A 22,216-nucleotide genomic window follows, 5' to 3' on the forward strand; every position below is an offset into this window, starting at 1 on the left:
GCTGGCGTGGAGGAGGCGCCGCGAACGGCGCGGGACCTGCCGGATTGGACGGGCGGGCGTCCCGGTAGGTGCCGAACCCCGGGACCCTTGCAGTGCCGAACCCCGGGACCCTTACAGTTCCCCCCCTTAAAGGGAGGCCTCTGGACTCTTGAAGGACCTGGACGACCAGGGTGGTGTAAATGAAAGGCAGAAATTAAAGTGGAAGCATGAACCTTGGCAGCGGGTTCCCAGGAGTCTTCGTCAGAGTCATATCCCTTCCACCGTATGAGATATTGTAATCGTTTACGATAATATCGAGAGTCTAAAATATCCTCAACTTCATATTCGGGGTTATCATTAATAATGATGGGGGGAGGAGGAACAGGGTGACGGCCCGGGAACGGGTTGTTCCTCCATGGTTTCACCAGTGATACATGAAAAACCGGATGGACGGTTAAGGTGCTTGGTAATTTCAATTCTACCGCCAATGGGGAAACCACACGAGTAATAGGGAAAGGACCTATGAACCTAGGACCTAACTTCCTAGAGGGACAAGATAACCTCAGGTGTTTGGTAGAGAGCCATACTTTGTCGCCCATCTTATAGGAAGGCGCAGAACGTCGATGACGGTCTGCGAAGAACTTATAATGACGTTTCGCAGTACTCAGGGTATTATGTAGTAATTTGTATGTTTGAGTAAGGTTGGTGACATGTTCTGAAACTGAAGGTACTGTACTTAGAATTGGAGATCCAGGCAGTATGGATGGATGGTACCCGTAATTGGCGAAAAAAGGTGACATACGGATGGATCGGTGAACGTGGTTATTATAAGCAAATTCGGCCAACGGTAGATAGGAACTCCAGTCATCTTGAAGATATGTCGTAAAGCAACGGAGATACTGCTCCAAAGTTTGATTAGTTCGTTCGGTTTGGCCATTGCTTTGCGGGTGGAAAGCTGTAGATAAGGAGCGGTGGACGTGGATTTGGTCGCAAAAAGCATTCCAGAAGCGAGAGGTGAATTGAGATCCTCGGTCGGAGATGATATTGTCAGGTAGGCCATGGAGACGGAAGATGTGTGTGATGAACAGACATGCTGTCTCCACCGCGGATGGAAGATGCTCGAAAGGGATAAAATGGGCCATCTTAGTAAATCGATCCACTACCACCAGTAAGGTGGTCAGGTGTGAAGATGGAGGTAGGTCGGTAACGAAGTCCATGGATATGCTTGCCCATGGTCTAGATGGAGTTGAAAGGGGTTGGAGGAGACCAGCGGGTTTATGGTGGGAGTCTTTGGAACGAGCACAGACAGAGCAGGAGGACACAAATGTTTTTACTTCTTCTTTTAGTTTAGGCCACCAAAAGGAGCGTTGGATTAAATCTTGGGTTTGTTTCACGCCACCATGTCCTGCTAGAGGTGTATCATGGAAGGTCTGTAACACTTGGAGACGGATCTCCTGAGGCACATAGATATGATCTTTATGGTAAAAAAGTCCTTGACGAAATTGTAATCCTGGTATGTTTGGGGGGTTAGACTGGTGAGAGTGTCTTCGAATAGAGTCCCATAAGGAATGAGTAGCTGCCAAAAAATGACTGGGTGACAGAACTGTGTCCTGATTCGAAGATGTATCAGAAGGTAAGTCATACATACGCGATAGGGAATCCGCTTTGACGTTGCGGGAGCCTGGACGGTACGTTATGTGTAACTGGAATCGTGTAAAGAACAGAGACCATCTTGCCAGACGAGGTTGTAATCTTTTAGCGGTTCGTAGATACTCCAGATTTTTATGGTCAGTAAATACAACGATGGGATATAAAGCACCTTCGAGTAAATGTCGCCACTCTTCTAATGCTAGTTTAATCGCTAATAATTCACGCTCCCCGATGCAATAGTTCTTTTCTGCTGGGGCGAGGGTCCGAGAGAAATAGGCGACCGGGTGGAGTTTACCGTCAACCTCCTGCCTTTGGGAAAGGATAGCACCAACCGCTGTGTCGGAGGCATCTACCTCCAAGGTATATGGTTGATGGGAAATCGGAAGCTTGAGGATAGGTGCAGTGATGAATCTGTTCTTTAAAAAGTCAAATGCTCGTTGTGCCGCTTCATTCCAGAGAAATGGGCTCTTCTTTGAAGTAAGGGCCGTGAGAGGTTGTATATGTTTGGAAAAGTCACGGATAAACTTACGATAATAGTTCGCAAATCCCACGAATCTTTGTACACCTTTGCGGTCCGTGGGAGCAGGCCAATGGAGTATGGAGGTGACCTTCCTGGGGTCCATCTGGATGCTGTTGGGAGAGAGTATGTACCCCAGAAATTCGATAGTTTGGACCTCGAATACACATTTTTCGAATTTGGCATAGAGTCCGTTTTGCCTGAGTCGACTGAGAACTTGACACACGTGGTCACGGTGTGTATCCAAGGAAGGTGAAAAGATTAATATGTCATCAAGGTATACTATAACAAAGCGGTCTAAAACGTCATGAAAAACATCATTGATGAAGTGTTGGAAGGTAGCGGGGGCGTTAGAGAGACCGAAAGGCATCACTCGATATTCAAAATGTCCATACCGGCACCTAAACGCTGTTTTCCATTCGTCCCCCTTCCTTATTCTTACCAAATTGTAAGCTCCACGTAGGTCTATCTTTGTGAAGATCGTAGCTGACCGTACATGTTCCAGTAATTCTGAAATAAGCGGCAATGGGTACCGATTTTTGATGGTTATGTTATTCAGTTCCCGGTAGTCAATACAGGGGCGAAGACCTCCGTCTTTTTTATGGACAAAAAATATTCCTGCCCCTGCCGGGGATGTAGATGGTCGGATAAAGCCCTTTACGAGATTCTCATCAATATAATCTTTTAGTACAGTCAGCTCGGGCTCCGATAGGGGATAAATTCTGCCAAAAGGTATAGCAGCTCCAGGGAGAAGTTCGATGGGACAATCGTAGGGACGATGAGGGGGTAGTTTATCCGCGCTCTTCTTTTCGAAGACATCTTGAAACTGTTGGTAAGATATAGGAAGTTCCTGAGGTGAAGTGATATCTTGAGTCAGACATACTGAGACAGTCTTTAAGCAGGTCTGTATGCAATGTGGAGATTTAAATTGAAAAACGCAGGTCTCCCAGTTAATGGAAGGGTTATGAGTTCTTAGCCAGGGAAGGCCAAGGATGACGGAAGAAATTGGTGAGGGAACCATGTCGAACTGGAGAGTCTCAATGTGGCTGGCTCCAATCTTAACCTTTAACGGGATAGTCTCAGTGATGATGGGCCCGGTCTTGAGCGGACTTCCATCCACCAGTTGGATGGAAAGAGGATGTTTCTTGGGACAAGTGGGAATAGAGAGTTTCCGGACCAGTTCTGTGTCAATAAAGTTGCCGCTGGCCCCGGAGTCCACCATAGCTGATAGGGATACAGATTCTTTATTCCACCTTGGGGAAGCGGTTGCGAGATCGGCAGTCTTTAAACAGGTGACCTGACCTGCCACAATACAAACACAGTCCCATGGTTCTGCGTCGTTCCTTCTCTGAAGGTGATAGAGGACCTCTGGCGATGCCTATTTGCATAGGTTCCTCCGGTGGGAGTGATGTTGGGGTTACAGGTACGGTACGACTAGGAGTCCAAAAAGACGTAGCTGCTTGACGTTCTTGGCGTCGTTCTCTAAAACGGCGGTCAATTTGTGTAACCATTTTGATGAAGTCTTCAAGCACAGGAGGAATAGACGTACGTGCCAACTCATCTTTAATGGTATCAGAAAGTCCCCAGCGGAATTGATCATGAAGTGCGGGTTCATTCCATGAGGTTTCTAGAGCTATACGCCGGAATTCTGCAATATAATCCTCTACGGGTCTTCTCCCTTGTCTGAGGGAACGTAGAGAGGCAGTAGCAGAAGAAACTCGGTACGGGTCGTCATAGAGAGTGTCCATAGCTTGACGAAAAGTTGACCAGGACTCAAGGAGAGGGCTTTGACTGTGAAGTAAGTGGTGAGCCCATAACTGCGGTTCATCTGACAGAAGAGAGATGACAGTATGGACCTTGACATAATCAGAGGAGTAGGTACGAGGCTTGAGATTGAATAGGATCTGACACGAGGTGATGAAGGTACGATATTTCTTGCGGTCCCCCGAATATCTCTCTGGTAAGGGAACCTGTGGTTCCTGAGCCGTAGCTCCCTCGAGGATTGGTGCCGGGGGAACTGGTGCTGGTTCCGGAGAAGTATTCTGCTGCATCTGCAGTTGATGAACTTGTTGACGCAACTGGTTGTGATCAGAATGCATCTCCTGGAGAGACTGATTCATGGAAGCCAGTTGTTGAGAAAGGGCAGAAATGGCGTCTGCTACTCCTGCGGACTCCATGGAGGCTCAGTTATTATGTTAGGAACTCAAGAGGAGCTCCTAAAAACAAATACAGGTGGAGACCGGAAAGCAGGAAGCAGGCTGAGGAACAGGAGCCGGGTCTGGTATACGAGGGGTTAATCACCTACAAGCCGGGTCTGGTACACAGAGGGTCAATCTCATACGAAGCCGGGTCTGGTACACAAAGGGTCAATCTCATACGAAGCCGGGTCTGGTACACAAAGGGTCAATCTCATACAAGCCGGGTCTGGTACACAAAGGGTCAATCTCCTACAAGCCGAGTCTGGTGCACAAAGGGTCAATACAGGAACGAAGGGCGAGAACACACGAACTGCACAGCACAATAACTGAGCACTGAATGAGTCTCAGTGCTCAGTTTTTGAATTACCCGCTCGTGAACGCCACGCCTACGTGCGTGACGTCACTCAGGCGCGTTCCCCGCCGTCCGCGGCAGGGGACGCATAAAGTTTTGTTGTGACGCGCGCGCGCGTCTAGTAGCTGGCGTGGAGGAGGCGCCGCGAACGGCGCGGGACCTGCCGGATTGGACGGGCGGGCGTCCCGGTAGGTGCCGAACCCCGGGACCCTTGCAGTGCCGAACCCCGGGACCCTTACACAGACGATATAAACAAGCATAGTTTCAGGCCACCCCTGTGCCCCCCCCCCGGGTCATCACACCCAGAGTCCCTTTGTTCCCTCCTTCACTGTGACAGACCTGTTTTTTCCTGCCCCATATAGCATAACCCCCATATACCACATCGATCAACTTTATAAACACATGCAAACCCTCTAGTTCTAGTATAGATCAAATAAACCACACATGGAAACATAGCAGGCATGGATCAACTGAATAACACATCCATATTGAACAAATTGGACTTGCCCGGATTACACACAGACACGGGACTTGCCCAGAATGCATACACAGGATTTGCTCGGGTCCCCTTCCAGTCTGACAGTTGCACAAACTCCAGAGAGCACTGAGAGGTCACATGACCCCATACGTTGTCTGCGTCCCCCGCAGATAGAGAGGGCTAGCGAGGGATGATCTCCCCAGCCAGTGCCCAGGGCAGAAAGGGAAGGTGGCCTCTGGGGTGTTTTGTGCCCTGTGCGGCCACCGGTCCCATAAACAGGCCACATATGGAGGGGGTCATTGGCTCCCCTTTAAATGCCTTCACTTTTATTAACGTCTGCTTGAAGACTATTCCTATTATCTACCACTCTGTAGATTTACATTGTCATCTCTTCTCCAGGACCTTGTCCTCTGTTATATGTACCTCTCTTCTGCTTTCCACAAAGCAGTAAAATAACTTTTCATTTGACTGTTGAGACAAAAATTAAGACAAGTGAGTTTAAAATTACTAAAAAGGCAAATGACATAAAATAAATGAAGCACCACCATATTGTAGAACATCCCAATCATAATTCTCACAATTATATACAACATATTTATATTTTTTCTTATACGGGAGTTATCCATTAATGGGAAACATGATATGACCATGATATTAGTAGCTAACAGACCAGAATCTGCAATTCCTATGGTGTTCAGTCAGTAATGGCAGATTGTATATCATGGGAGCTGCAGTCAACAAAAAAGCTAGTGAACATTCTAGGCCACCACAAACTCAGTCTATACTTACAACTCCCATGAAATTCAGCCAGCAATAAGGCTGACTGAATATTATTGTAGATGCAGTCAACAAAACTCAGTGTTTGTAGTGAAGAATTAGTGTAGCCCCCCAATGCTCAATCTACAATTACTAGCCACTATTCTCAAAATAATCAACTAGCTGCTCAACATCACAGCTCTGTAATGCACAGCAAATATTCTGAGGAATTACAACAAAGAGTGTAGTTAGAGAGTAGTAAACGTAGGGACATAAAGGCTTGGAACCAAAATGACACCTTTTTTTTGTAGCAGTTGTGCCCAACATTTGACACTTGAAGTGCTTTTAATACAGTTCTTATGATGTTCTGCCAAACAAACATTCCACAGCAGCTGCAGTACCAATCCATAGTCATATAAAAACATTTGGTACTCTAACTGTTGAGTACTCACTTGATGTTTCACATACCAGATTGGCTGAGAGTCATGGGAAATGTAGTCTTAAGAAATGACGTCCTATTCCGGCGCTCAGCATGACGTGCCGGCACCACGACCGAGCTAGAGGCCTCACGGAGGAGACTGAGGGGTGCCAAGCGGTTGCTGAAAACTTCATGAGTGACCGCTCGGCGCCTCTCTCCTCCGCATCCCAAAAAAAAAAAAAGACGGCGTTTCAATTCCGGACAATGCATTGTCCTGGATAGAGGCTTGACCCTAACCGGGCCGCTTGCAGTTCTCCGACCCTCACAGGCCCTCTGACCCTCCCGGGCCCTCGGTCCATGCCCAAATGCTCAATAGGTCAGTTTGCCCGAAATGTACAGTGGGACCCCCAAGGATGTGCTTTACGTGCATGTCTCAGATATAATTGTTAGACTAGCAGTCTATACGTATCACGCAGATTAGTAAAATACACTTTTCAAGTAAAAACATGGGCACTTAAGGGGCAGTGTATCATCAGTGACAGCCCCACTACTCTTTGAGTCTTTAGTATGCATTTTAAAAAAAAAGTAATTTCCTGAGGTCGAAGCTGCAGCCCTGCTTTTGCAGTTTTCCAACGATTGAAAACAATAACCAACCTACAGCACAGTGCTGGAGCTGACTGGAGGTGAGCATATAACGTGCATAGAGATACAGTATGTTCGGGCAAACATATCTCCTGCACAGAAAGTAGCTGGGGCTTGAGCAACGGGGCAAATGGATATGGGGATTCTGGGGTTCCTCTAATGTTCTGCAAATTATGCATAAAAGGTGATGAAATGCCTTTCCTTATTAACAATGTGTGTTTAGTTAACAAAAGGCAAAATAATTGTAAACTCAAAAAAAAAGTTAAACTCAAATATAGTTTGGTAGAATAGTAAATGAAATGACATTTAATTAACAATAAATGAAAAATCAAACATCTAATGCATTGTTTCTTACATTTCTGGCAAGAACAGGCCTCCAACCCATATCTGCCAACAAGAGGTGGAAATACAGTAGCTTCTGGAGGACGTTTCCGCTGTCCCTCTTGCAGACATGAAGTGGTGTTGGACAGACACGGAGTGTATGGACTACAGAGAAATCTACTGGTTGAAAATATTATTGATATTTATAAACAGGAATCTACAAGGTAACAATGTGTTTCTTTATAACAGTAAGGCTTCCATATAGAAAAGGAAGAATAAGATTTGTATTTTGTAGGCACTTATATTAAGCACCACTTTTTTAATTACAGTTTACTACACTAAATTCAACTTTATATAATTTGTCGGGCTGGAAGGTGGTATTGCATTAATATTATACATTATGTTTATTAAATTATACTTTTCTTTACTGACCTGGAGGCCACCATTGTTTGTTACTGTAAACTGTATAGGTATCACATCCAGTTCGCACACTACAGTGGGGATTATCAGTACCAGACTGGAGTAGTAAAATCGTTGATAAATCACAGGTATATGGCCACATACTGCCATTTTACAGGAAGCAGCCACATGGTAAGAGTAGATGGCATTTGCTGTTGGACACCGGCATTTGTCTAGTGGGCCTGATGACCAGCCTGGGGGAATGGAGATTATATAAAATTAGCAATTCTAGGGTAAAAAATCTAAGCATGGAGCATTTACCATATAGACTGTACTGGCACTGCAGGTCCTCTTTATATTCACATGGTCCCCATATAGCAATGCTTCTCATCTGCCTATGAAGCTTCTAGTAGCAGTACCTAGTTTTCTTAAATTAAATTAAATATCCACTGTCACCAAATACCATAAATCTAAGAAAAAATGTTTTTTATTCCACTGCCCTTTCAGATACACTCAGTGGATAGGGGTAGGATCCTGGCTATCATATAGAGCACTTGTATGTTGGCAGCCCATCACTCCACACCTGCTTAAGAAGAACAACTCCCACACTATGATCTTTTGTCTCCATGTGGTCCAAAAGATAAAAGACTGATTGACTTTGGTTATTCTTAGGCTAGGTTTCCACTTGGGTTTTTGTCCTGCGTTTTTTTCTTGATGAAAAACGCCAAGAAAACTGCCACTGCATTTACCTGCGTTTTGGCGTTTTTTCTGGAGTTTTTTCTGGCGTTTTAGCCTTTCTGTGGAAATTGCTTTTTTTGACCTTAGGCAGTTTTTCCAGCCTTTACAAGTTAGAAGTTTCACCCAGCTAAAAGGGATTAGGATAAATGGCAAGTATCTGCCCCCTCCTGATGCCATTTACTTGGTAGAGTTCTACTTAAACGCCCCGGCTGACCCTTTTGTCTCTTTTCTGTGGTTTGTAAGGCATGCTTTATTCCGAATGTCTGCTCCTCTAGGAAGATTGGCCCCAAATGATGGTGCAAATTGTTTGCTGTTGCTTTTGGCACGCAGGATCCAGTTGGTTTGTTTGTAATGGCATGTTTGTTCCAAATGGTGTAAAATTCAATATGAACTTTGTTTTGTGTGAAACGGTTTGTTTCCAGCCTATTTCTCGTAGGACACACAGATACTGGGTCCATCCTCTGCATTGTAACTGTGGAAAAAAACGCCATAAAAAACGCCAAGGCAATAAACCCACATGGCTTTTTCATGGCGTTTTTTCTCTCCCATAGACTTCTATTGGAGAAAAACGCCAAGATTTCCTTGCAAAAAACGCCAGAGTGTCAACATGCTGCGATTTTGAAAAACTGCCAGAGCCCAAAAAAGCAGAAAAACGCCAAAGAGGACTGAAAAAACGCCAAACAGAAAAACGCCAAGTGGATATGGCATTGTGCGATTTCCTATTGAAGAACAGCTAACATCTGGCCGCAGCGTTTTTTCACAAAAAAAAACGCTGTGTGGCTGAATTGGCGTTTTTAATGGGCGTTTTTAGCAAAAAAAAAACAAGTGGAAACCTAGCCTTATACTGGATTACTCACTTAGAAACATAAAAATATGTTTATTTCATAATGAAGGCCACCACCAAACAATAATAACTTATAGACTTGTCTAGCAGAAAGACATTTATCAGTTCTGGAGGAGCATCTAAGGTCATCATTAGCACTTTTTTTCTATTATATCAACACTTGCTTACGACGCAAAGTAACAATGAGGCACTTCATATTGGGGAACTCTCTCCACTTTTTATTTTAGTCCCATGGTCAACTCAGTGAATCTGTAACCCCCGCCTACATATTCCACACAGGATCCTGATATAGTTTTCTTTTATTAGCTCACCATGATAATGGCTCTATTGCTGAAACTGGTTGGCTTATCTGCACAAGTTGCAGCTGCCATTTTTTAATCTATTTTCACAACTAATTATGAAGCTGTTACAGTGAATTATATCATGAGGTATCAACAAAAGACCAAGTATCACCTTTATAACGGCTCTTTTGCCAAAACCGGTGGGTGTTTTTTCTCGTCTATTTTCACAACTGGATTTGAGGCTGTTACATTAAATTCTTGTGAGTTCTTTGATGATTGCTTTGCTGATATATTATAACAAACCTAGAGACACATGTGTATTGTATTTTAACTGGGCTCCTCCTGGTTTTAAACGCTTGCTTAGTTGAGAGTTTATTTTTCTGGATACTAATGTTGCTCAGCGCAGAGTTGTTTTAAGCCTCTACTTGATTACTATTCCTCTTATTGTGTGATAATACAGGTCCTCTGTGGAGACCTCTTTTCTTTATCTAATATAACTGGTGACCCAAATATCAAGAGGCAGAAATTGTCAATTACTTGGCAACCTAGTCCTTAAATTAAAGGGGGTTACTACTTTTTATTTTGAAAATTAAATAATGAATTCCATAAAAATTAAATATAAGTAAAAAGTTTTATCAAAGATACACTGCAGCCATTATAGACAGTATAAAGTATATGATCTGGCACAATGCCAGATGGGCCACTGGACTACAAAGCTCCACATTCACCCAATTTGCCAATCATGCAATCTAAAGAACCCTGCACAGGATGACACATAAAACCTGTGAAAACACCCAATAGTGCTACAAAAAGTATTGCACTGACAAAAAGAAACGTGTGGGTACTACTAAGTCTAAAAGTACTAAAATGATAATGATAGGGCTTGTAAAAACACTATGATAAAGAAAAAGATAAACACATAGTATAATACTGTAAGAAAGGGGGCCAAAAAAATAATAATGGTCAAACTCACAAGAAAGGCTCCAAAAGTAAGGTGAAGCTGCGTATAAGCAGGACTTCCAGGTCTATAAGGGAACACTTATTCAATGATGTAAAAAAAGGAGTAAATAGCATTGGGTCACTACAGTCTACCTGTCCTCCTCAATCAGTGCACTCAGACTCGATCTCTGGAAACCTCATTGACAGAGAGAGAGGCTATGGCGTCTCTGCAAAGTAAATTCAAATCACCAATGCATTTTGTCTCAAAAGACTTCCTCCGGAATGATATGGGGAACTCTGGCCAGCCAACCCTGAGAAGTCACAAAGTATCTGTCTTTCAATTAATTACCTTCCTGTACTTATTGGATACAGTTTTGTTGATATTACATCTCTAATGTACTTGCAAGGTAGAACCAGAGGTCAGATCAGGTACAACCCACTTTAATTGAGTTAACTGACAATAAGTCTGACGGCTACACACTACTGAGGATAGACTACCAGATAAAAACAGCCAAGCTATATGACAACAACCGTCATTGGATCATATGGCTGTTCTAAGGCTGTTTCTAAGGCACAAACACCAATAAAAACAATCAAAGATAGAAAAAATTAAAGATATGTCCAAGTGTAAGGCTATTAGAAAATAAAATAATAAACAATATATATAACAATATTTCCTTTTTCATGTATTTCTTCTTAGTTTTACTTGTAGCACTAATATTCAGTGATCTACATCGTAATAATAATAGAGTTATTTTATTTAAAACCGAGTAGGCCTCAGGGTGACAGTAGACGTTGTAAACAAGCAGATGTAGCAATACCCTGGCCGAGCCAGACAGCTGCAGGGTTTGTGTGGACCATCACCTGCTTGCCTGTGGAAACACGAGAGAGTAACAGATGGACATCCTCATCATATGATTGAGGTCCAAGTTTTATAAATATACCTCTTTGATTTACTAAATGGCTGGGGCCTTATGTAAACCTCAGCATGTACAATCATAGGTCAGAACAGGATAAAAACACATTTCACGTTGTCCATCAATCACTGGAATAAGTTTAGAACTGATATTGCAAAACATTTTAACTTGTGACTATAACATCATTATTGACTTGGTTCCTTGTTGTGGCTATTATAATTTTAATATTTATTCTGTTACAGCTTAACGTAAATCACCAAAGTAGTTAAATTCAACTAATAATGCTTTCACAATTGTAATTTTTAATATTTTTACTTTTAATTTTGTAACACTGTATTTTTACTTTTAAAGAACTGTCACCAACTCACAGCTTTTAGCATTACTAGCATCACATTTTAGCAAGTTTAATTGTTGATATTTTATATTTAACCCCTTAGGGACAGCGGGTTCCCCTTAAACCCATTATTGACAATGACATTGTGAGTTCATATACGGGCTTTGTCGTAAAGGGGTTAAAAATAAGGGACTGTTTTTCTTCAAAGAATACATGATATGTAAAAGAATGTGGCAGAAATAGGATATGTGATCAAGGACAGTCTGTCCAAAATTCTTAAAATAGGGTTGGTCCAACTTTGAGCGGTCCTGACAGAGACAGAAGCATGGTCATGTAACACGATATCACACGACCCTGTGGTAATAGTGTGGCCGCTCACACAGTGTGCGAGCAGCTAGAAAAAAAGCATCACATCATGTAAGGGTATGATGATGTGATAAAGTGAATGAGTGAGTGTAAGCATGTGTTTGCATGAGTGTGTACATAAAGGTGTGTGTTAGCATGTGTATTAGTGTGAGTGTGTATATGTTAGCATGAATGTGTATGTGTGTGTGAATGTTAGTGTGTGTTAGCATGAGCGTGTAAGTGTGTGTGTTAGTGTGCCAGTGTGTATGTTGCCTCCTGGGGAGGAGCACTTGGCTTTCCTGGCCTCTAGGCAAGAATGTTCAAATCCTTTGTGTGTATAATCTATTTCTTCTCATCAAGAGGCTTCTCTTTTCCTTACTCCACCATCATAAACATTTTAGAAACAAAACAGTAGTAACTGAATAAGGAGGACAATTCATACAAATCCTGAGAAGGGAATTTTATTGATAAATATGAATGTAAACCAAGTCAGGTCTCATAGCTAAATAATACAAAGGGTAGTTAAAGTGCAAATAAATATATGGAGAGCTTCACTAAGGACAACCCAAATACAGATATTCAATCAAAGAAATAAGCATATTACATATTAATGAGACTGGCTGTAATATCCTATTGTATATATATATATATATATATATATATATATATATATATATATATATATACTATCTAGCTAAGTAATATAATTCAAAGTAGTAATTCTATCTTCCTTCTCAATGAGGATCCAGTCTGACTAAAATTCTGTTGACTGGAGGAGTGAGAGTGCAATTGTTTTGGAGAGCAAAAAACTATTATTGGGATAGCCACTACAAGCATTAACCTCCATGTAGCATGTTTTACCTTCACATTGTGAAATGAATATGTGAACAATTGTTTCTATAGCTATTTATTTTGTAATCTAGAAGTGTAATGATCTGTTGGTTATGATATCAGTTTTATTGTCTATTGGTAATGATATTAGTTAACAGAGGGAAGGCTCCATATAAAAACAGTATAGAAATCCATTAAACAACATCATCTCTTAATAAATCTAGCCTATATGCTATATAAGTCATGGTCTATCTAAACCTACTTTCTAATAAAAGCAATCTCATGGTACTATTAATTTTGTCAAGAACCGTCCTGTTGAGCTCTGACCTGATACATCTTTGTGTTTTCAAATATCACACCAAAGAGGATTCCATTCTATCTTTGCAATTGCCGGGTCTGGATAATTGCGGATGGATGATTTATGTTCAATCACTCTGATTTTCGTGAGATGATTGGTTTGGCCTATATATACATCACTGCAAGGACATTTCCTGAAATAAGGTGCTGCCAGTTACAAAAATTCATTGAACTTTGCGGGTTTTGTGAGCGAGTGTATCACCCTCCTTAATAAAGGTTCATTCTGGCATTTTTTACACGAGAGATAACCACTATTAGATATCCATATATATACATATATATATATATATATATATATCTATAAAAGTATTCATTTTCTCTTAGACCCCATGTAACTAAATTTGAATTACTCACAAATAGTAAACTTAAAATTGTTTTGCTGTTACCTAAGTTATTTTCAATCACAGTAAATAGTTGCTTTGACTTTACCCCCTTATTATGTTACATATTCTTTTCTGCAAAATACTAACTGCCCAATTGTAAAAAGCTAATTCATTATTTTATTTGTAATGCTTTTTACCAGCCCATACAAAGCTGGCGTATATATATATATATATATATATATATATATATATACACACACACACACCAGCTTTGTGCCCATAGCGTCCTGCAGTTGAATAAAACTATTCCATGGTTTCATAATGTTCGATTATCAGTGGCGTCTCCAGGTTTCATATTTAGGGGGGGCACATGGGGGGCCAGGGACCAAAGTAGGGGGGCCAATTATAAAACGGTACATATACACTATATATATATATATATATATATATATATATATATATATACACACACACACGTTAGACGTGCATTTTTAACTACATAATATGCACTTATCTCTTTGAAGTAAAGACCGTGATTAAAATATGATTTCAAAATAACAGCTAAAGTGACAGTTATTTTTCATTATTTAATATTAGCCCCTGCTGACAATATATATAAATATTAGACCCTGCTGCAGATATATAGAAATATTACATCCTGCTTCCGATATATATTAATATTAACCCCTGCTGCGGATATATATTAATATTAGCCCCTGCTGCGGATACATACTTATATTATACCCTGCTGCCGATATACATAGAAATTATACCCTGCTGCCAACATATATTAATATTAGCCCCTACTGCCGATATATAGTATTAGTCCCTGCAGCCAATATATATAAATATTAGCCCCTGCAGCCAATATTTATTGATAATAGGCCCTGCAGCCAATATATATTAATATTAGCCCCTGTTGCCGATATATATAAATATTAGACCCTGCTGCAGATATATAGAAATATTACATCCTGCTTCCGATATATATTAATATTAACCCCTGCTGCGGATATATATTAATATTAGCCCCTGCTGCGGATACATACTTATATTATACCCTGCTGCCGATATACATAGAAATTATACCCTGCTGCCAACATATATTAATATTAGCCCCTACTGCCGATATATAGTATTAGTCCCAGCTTCCGATATATATTAATATTAGCCCCTGCAGCCAATATATTTGCCACACTGACTGCAGATCAGGGGAAGACAGTGAGAGTCAGTGCAGTGTTCCCTCCTTCTGACTGCACCGTGACATTGAGAGGTCCTCTCCCCTGTAATCATCCCCAGAGTCCCTTTGTCCCCTCATTCACTAAACCATAGCGCTCTTTTACTTACACCCTGTAGTTCAGGTATAGATCAAAAAACAACACATGGAAACAGCACATGCAACTGAATGAGATTAAAAAAAACCTTGTATTTGCAGGTATACATAAATAATGTATGGAAACATAGCATTGCAGGTATAAACCAACAGAACACACAAACCCAGCATTGCAGGTATAGATCAACTGGAAATCACATGAACACTCAGCACTGAAGGTTTAGATCAAATAATCAACACATGGAAACAGCACTCCAGGTATTGATCAGCTGAATAAGACATGCAAATCCTATATTTGCAGGTAAACATTAATAATGTATGGAAATATAGCCGATACAGATGAACAGAATGACACAAAACCCAGCTTTGCAGATATAAATCAATTGGAAATTACATATAAACTCTGCATTAAAGGTATAGATAAAACCCCCTAAATTACAGGCATAGATCACTGGTCACACACCCCAAAGACAACCCTGGTGTCCACACTGCCCACATAGAACCTGACCAGCACCTAAGTTACACATTATGTCAACTTTGTCCCCAAACAGCTGAACGTACACCGTTTTTGTCCCATAAAGACCTCTCCCTCCCAATCTATCCTATCTACCCCCTCTCCCTCCCAATCTATCCTATCTACCCCCTCTCCCTCCCTATCTACCACAACTGCCTCTCTATCTACCACATCTGCCTCCCAATCTATCCTATGTACCCCCCTCTCCCTCCCAATCTATCCTATGTACCCCCCTCTCCCTCCCAATCTATCCTATGTACCCCCCTCTCCCTCCCAATCTATCCTAACTATCCCCTCTCCCTCCCAATGTATCCCATCCACCCCCATCTCCCTCCCAATCTACCCCCTCTCCCTCCCAATCTATCCTATCTACCCCCTCTCCCTCCCAATCTATCCTATCTACCCCCTCTCCCTCCCAATCTATCCTTATCTACCCCTTCTCACTTCTTATCTACCTCTTCTGACTCTCTAACCCCCTCCTAACTTTCTAACCCCCCCTTTGAAGTTCACTTACCTTGGGCTTGTCCAGCGGTGAGATCGCGAGGTCTCTGTATCCCTGGTTCTGCCGGCTTCACTGCTGGGCGCCGGATATGACGACATATACCGGCGCTCGGCTTGAAATGCCGGCACTGCGAACCAGGAAGAGGCCTCGCGGTCGCGGAGAAGAGTGAGAGGCGCCGAACGGTTGCTGAGAACTTATTCCTCAGCAACCGCTCGGCGCCTCTCACTCTCTCCTCCGGGTCTATTAAAAAAAAAAAAAAAGCCGGCGTTTCAATTGGGGGGGCACACCGGGGGGCACAGCATGATGTAGGGGGGGCCATGGCCCCCTCTGCCCCCCCCTGCCGACGCCACTGTCGATTATATAAATGGGACATACTGATATTTATATTTATATTTACAATATATATATTTACAAATAAAACTAAAACTTAACAGTAAATATTATGTTTTTATATACATACAATTATAAATACAATAATTTAATATGATAATAATAATAATAATAATTGTATAAGAAAACAGTGGGAATGTTTTTTATTATGCCCAGAGAATTAAAGCTCATGCAACTTAAATCCAGGAACAAAAGTGTTAACTTATAGCATGTGACATGTATTGACACAAAAACGTTATTATTAATTGCATATGTAATTATAAGACCTGCATTAGACAAATTGGATGGCTATAACAGCAATTACTGTAAACCAGTCTGTGAGCAGTGTAGGGTGGAAATGAAAAAAAAGCCACTGGGGTGGTAATTGGCTCTTGCAAGGCAGCTTAACTGAGCTACAGTATTTACCATTAGAATAATCGTACCATTAGTCATTAATAATACTGGTATGTATGATTATTCTCTCACTTGTCCACTGCTGCTAAGTATTATTTTCTCTGTACTTTTGTACAACTATAAAGAGCTCTTGAGATAAGTACAAGACATAGGGAGAATGGTAATTTCTCTTTTGCATTTCTTGATTTTGTGAACATTACTGCTATTGGTATATGTTTTAAATTAAATAATTTCAAAAAAACATATCATAGGTACTTGTCCACAGTTAGGTTTTCAGGCCTAGGACAACAGGTCCAGGAGGGTGGCAGCTCCTCTGCTGCATTACAGGATGCCTCAGGCTCCCTGCAACGACACTATGCAATGGGCCGGTTAAAAGGGAGATCCCTGAGTCAGCACAGCATCCTGGTAACTTTTTGTCAGTGTAGAGCTGGCATCTTAACAAGGCACAATAGGCATATACCTGGAGGAGCATACTTAGGAGGGGGTCAGCTCCGGGTGCCACTCATCAGGGTGAGCCACACTGGTACACAGGGCTGGTCCAAAATTGTTCACAAAGGGCCGATCTGACCTGGTTTCGGCCAGTCCAAGTCGGCCAGCCATTTGTGAACAATTTTGGACCAACGCAGGAACGCAGCAGTTAAATGTGAGGCTGCACTTGCCCAGAGCAGTGGAAGCAAGCTACAGGTGAAGTAAGTGAGGGAAGGAGGGTAAGGGAGGGGGTATGCATGTATGACTATATGTACGTTAGAGTGAAAGTGTATAAGTGTTCGTGTGTGACCATGTATGCGTGTGTGTGTGTCAGCATGGATGTGTATGTGTGTGTGAGCATGGATATATAAGTGTGTATCAGCATGGATGTATAAGTGTATGTGAGCATGAATGCATGTATAAGTATGTGTGATCATGCATAAGTGTGTGTGAGCATGAATGTATGAGCATGAATTTGTATGTGTGTGCAAGATGGAGTATGTGTTAACATGAGTGTGTAAGTGCGTGTTAGCATGAAGATATAAGTGTGTGTTATTGAGTATGTGCATTGGCATTAACATGTGTAAAATTGTGTGCCAGTGTGTATGTGAATGACTTAGGAGGACAAGGGGCTGACGAGGAGATGCCAAATATAGGATCTACCCCAGGTGCCAAATACTCTACGTATGCCCCTGACCTGAAGTACCACTGTTTTAGGTTTCCACTGCTACTTTTGTACCACCATTATTACATCTATTTTTTTTAATATGCCTTAGACCTGGAAAACAAACTTTAAAAGTAACTGGGACAACATTTTGGATCAATAAAGTCCCTTTAAAGTGCACTTCTGCCCGTTCAGCTATTTTATGAGTTTTGGATGAGTCAGCAGATTTAATGAATACACCTTCCACTCTAACATTCACACTTTTTTTTCAGCAAGTCAGGAAGTGGAGGTGTTGATAATATGACATTTGCTCATTGGATACTTCTTGAAAGCAAGTGATTAATTAGAGCTTCACAATTCTTTTCTTAACTCCACTCAATAAATAATGTGATATTTAAAAATTGATCATGTTCCCAGTGAGAGATCATAAAATGTCACAACACTGATTAAAAAAAAGAGAAACAGAACAAAACAGTGATGGTATTTGGATTTGTCCTTATGTACATTAACATAATTTTACATATAGGTACGCTTACATTGAACGTGATATGGCTGTTGTCTTTTCCTGCTTAAAAACAATCTGGACTCTCTGAAATACTACTTAAATCATTAAGCACCTGATTTAGAATTCTGATTAGAGTCTGATTTGAATCCCTGAATTTGCTGAGAGTCTTATGTGAAATAAGAAAATGTCTTCTTAACCCCTATAACATGTAGCTTTCGTTGTCCTAAAGTTACTTAGCAGCCATGTGTTAGAAGCAATTAGGTTATATTGCTGTAGTAACTGTAGTAACTCCCTATATTAACTTGGACTCTATCATCGACCAATATGCAAGCGTGACCAAATACAAGGTTGACCCTCCATAATTTCTAGTTATTTGATGAGTTAACCTTCTGGTTTGCAACCATAAGCGACAAAAGATATGTCAACAACAGGCTGAGAAAGATGGAAGTTGTACATAGGTTCTCAAACGTTGCCTACTCCTTAAATAAGGAGATATGATGTATATATACGATGTTTCATCTAGTTATGTGTTCTTTACTGCTTTCTCGTAGACCTGAAAGGAAATTGGATCACCCAATGTGCGAAGAACATGAAGATGAGAAAATTAACATATATTGTCTAAACTGTGAGGTGCCAACCTGTTCCATGTGTAAAGTCTTTGGAGTTCATAAGGACTGCCAGGTTGCCCCACTTACTCATGTTTTCCAAGGACAAAAGGTACTTTTTAAATGTTGGAAATAAAACTTTCCGTGCCAGAGAGGTAAAGAAATTGTTACCCAGAGGGTCATATATTACATTTGGAGTTTCACAATGAGATGAAATGGTCACGCTATGCCTGAATTCTGACCCTTTAAAGATAAGTCCCATGGAAAATATTGTGAATTGTCTGCAATCTTTTTTTATATAATGTATATGGGGGAACTATATAACCATCATTAAATATGTTGTAATTAATAGATTAAAGATGAACTCCATATGCCTAATGACCCAATAGGATAATTACTATTAATTTTGAGGCTTAGCACCAGTTCTTTATGGCTATTTATTTCATACATTACTTGTTGCTCACAATTAACAATTCTGCTTTTGAAAGGGTGATTATATAATGTGTGAAGCTAGTGTGCTGTGCTTATCTTTTGAATTCATTCTGTCTCTGAAGAGATGAAAGATTTTCTAATTGTAACTTTTTTTACATTTCATTTTATGGTTTTTTTTTACATTCAGATATTGCTGAAACCTTCTGTCCCACCAGCTAATTCAAATAATAAATTGATCCCTGCAGGCAAAAGTTTTTTAAGCCTGATGACCCATAGGAACTTAGTTTAAACCATTTATTTTAAATATACCGGCAACCCATACTAATCTAGTGTTACAATTTAAAGATCATTGTTTACTTGATTTTTCAATTATAAAAAGTTACTGAACAGCGATACTGCAGTGAAAAATTAGATAAAAGGTAAATGGGACACTCCATATGCACTTTAATCATATGCGCTTAAAATTGACATGGTGTCTACTCTACAAATGCATGAATGAAATTCTACAGAATCTCCCATATGCAATTGTCCTTTTAACTTTTAACTATTTACTGTACAGGATATATGTTTGGCCAAACACAAATCCTGGCATGAGATATGTTTATTGACAGTCAGCTCCAGTGTTGGCTTGGTGAACGTCCTGGAGGGTCTAATGAGTCCTCTTGTGTGCGCGTGTGTGCGCGTGTGTGTGCAGAAAGTGCTTCCATTAATTTCAATGTGAGAGCTTTCCTGCCCCTGATCAGCTGTTTCAGCAGAGGAGTTAGCGAGACCTGGAAAGTACTTCCTTACATGGAACATTAAACCACCCCTTTAAGACAAAAACTAAGATCCTGAGTTCAGGCTTCTCTATAATGGTTAGGGACCCAACTTGGATACTTTATTCTATGTGATTAACCAAGTGCATTTACTTTTTAGTCTGAACTCTCGGATGGGATTGATATACTGGTTGGGTGCAATGACAGGATTCAAGCAGTGATAAGTCAGTTGGAGGAGACATGCAAGTCCATAGAGGTGAGTGTACCCACTAATGTGAGATCACCTGTGTATTTTTTTCTAGGTTAATCCATATATACAGTTGTACAGCTTCTAACATTCACATGACAATTTTGCATTTACAATACTAATAAAATATCTCATATTGCAGTTTCTTCTTGTAATTGGAGAGGATAATACATATTGGTTATTGGGAACCCTGGAAGTTGTGTCTTGTGTGTCTAGTGTAGATTGATTTGTTTCAACCTTATACCTATACCTTCCAAAAGGCCAAAAAGGGACACATATTTTAGAGGTCATGGATAATTTTAGTCAAAGCTTTAGTGTGGCCTTATTATCAATAAATGACAAAGTTTTGGTATATTAAAAACATATTATTGAAAGTATTATTGCTTTTGAACATTATGATACCCTCTTACCTTACAAAACAATCATGACTATTACACTTTATTCCTCAGTGGAACAAAGTATGAATATTTGCTTTGAAAATAATTCCATTCAATAAATGTGATTTGGGTTTTTATATTATCTTCAAAGCAAAACCAGAAACTCAAAAAAGGAAAATGTAATGGGACTTATGATTTTAACAGAAATATGCTGAATTTCCCATTTATTAGATAGATAACCCCCTTAAAATAAATTCCAGTGTAAGAGTAGAACTAAAAAAAAAAGAATGCAAAATCAAAGACTGACAGGAACTGCTTAATTTATGTTACATATAATGCAATCACGTGTTGCTTATGTCACATATGTATAAGACATTTCCTGTTCATATACCATGTTACCATGTTTGATCTATGTTTCATAGCCTCGCTGTATGTTTTCTTGCACTATATCTTTACTGTTAAACCTGGGACATCAAAGAATATAGGCATCTCCTCCAGGGGTATTACACACAAAGCATAATTTGTCCAAATCTCTCATTAATAGCATTTTTTTTTATTACTAAGTGTGCCCAAGTTGTTTGTTAACGTACTACTAGTTCATATTTTAAGCAAAATTGCATTTATTTTCTCCATAATATTTAGACCCAAAAAAGGGATACATGTGGGTAGGGGCCCCTCAATACGGCTTGCAGGGGGGTACCCAGGAACTTGTGTTATGCCACATATCCCCTCTACAGGGTAGTTTTTGTCAAATATCCATTGAAATTAGGTTGTTTCTTTACTTTTTGACTTTTTGCACAGAAAAACACAGTTTTTAGACAGGAACATAACTGGACGTTTTCCTCTGACATTTTGTTCACCCTATTTTCCTACACAAAGTAGTATTTCTTCCCTGCAGAGTTTTAACACTGGTATTAGGTAAAGTTTACATTTTTTTGCTGTTGTTCTTTAGCCAAGAAATGTTGTTTTGTTTTTTGTCAAACTCACAGATGGAAGGTATCTGCAAAGTTTGCATTTGGCAGGTTAATCCCCACAAACTTGCCAAGTCTCTACTTGCTGGAAATTATTGATGATCATCTTGTTATTGTGGAATAAAAACACAGAAAATAATTTACTGACGCATCAGTCTAGGGAATTACTAGGACACGCAAAAGATTACCATTTACATCACACTAATCAACTACTTCTTTATGTAATTAATCCAAATAATTAAAACTTTTAGTAACTATTTACAATGCTGGACACTCTCGTTTTTTATGTTTTAATAACAATTTTCATATTGTGAAAAAGTCCATACTTTTTTAAATATCACTCCGATGTATGGTGTATTTTGCGGATGTTAGCTTCATTAGAAACGCTCGCAACATATACGTAAATACACTTAGCTCATTACATGATGTTAAAGTTAGTGA

The 22,216-nt window shown here is 40.3% G+C and overlaps 1 protein-coding gene across 1 annotated transcript in view; it reads left to right on the forward strand.

Moving 5' to 3' along the window:
- LOC149305446 (tripartite motif-containing protein 55-like) overlaps positions 1 to 22,216 on the forward strand; it is a 48,724-nt gene that overhangs the window by 2,737 nt on the left and 23,771 nt on the right. Inside the window, exons 2-4 of the mRNA XM_089477512.1 lie at positions 7,363 to 7,535; positions 18,940 to 19,105; positions 20,341 to 20,436. Coding sequence (XP_089333638.1) covers positions 7,363 to 7,535; positions 18,940 to 19,105; positions 20,341 to 20,436 — 435 coding nt within the window. The remainder of the gene's footprint in view (positions 1 to 7,362; positions 7,536 to 18,939; positions 19,106 to 20,340; positions 20,437 to 22,216) is intronic.

This window comes from Sceloporus occidentalis, unplaced genomic scaffold (genome assembly GCF_023333645.1).
Source record: "Sceloporus occidentalis isolate IW3139 unplaced genomic scaffold, rSceOcc1.0.p SCAF_11, whole genome shotgun sequence".
In the NCBI taxonomy this organism is placed as follows: Eukaryota; Metazoa; Chordata; class Lepidosauria; order Squamata; family Phrynosomatidae; genus Sceloporus; species Sceloporus occidentalis.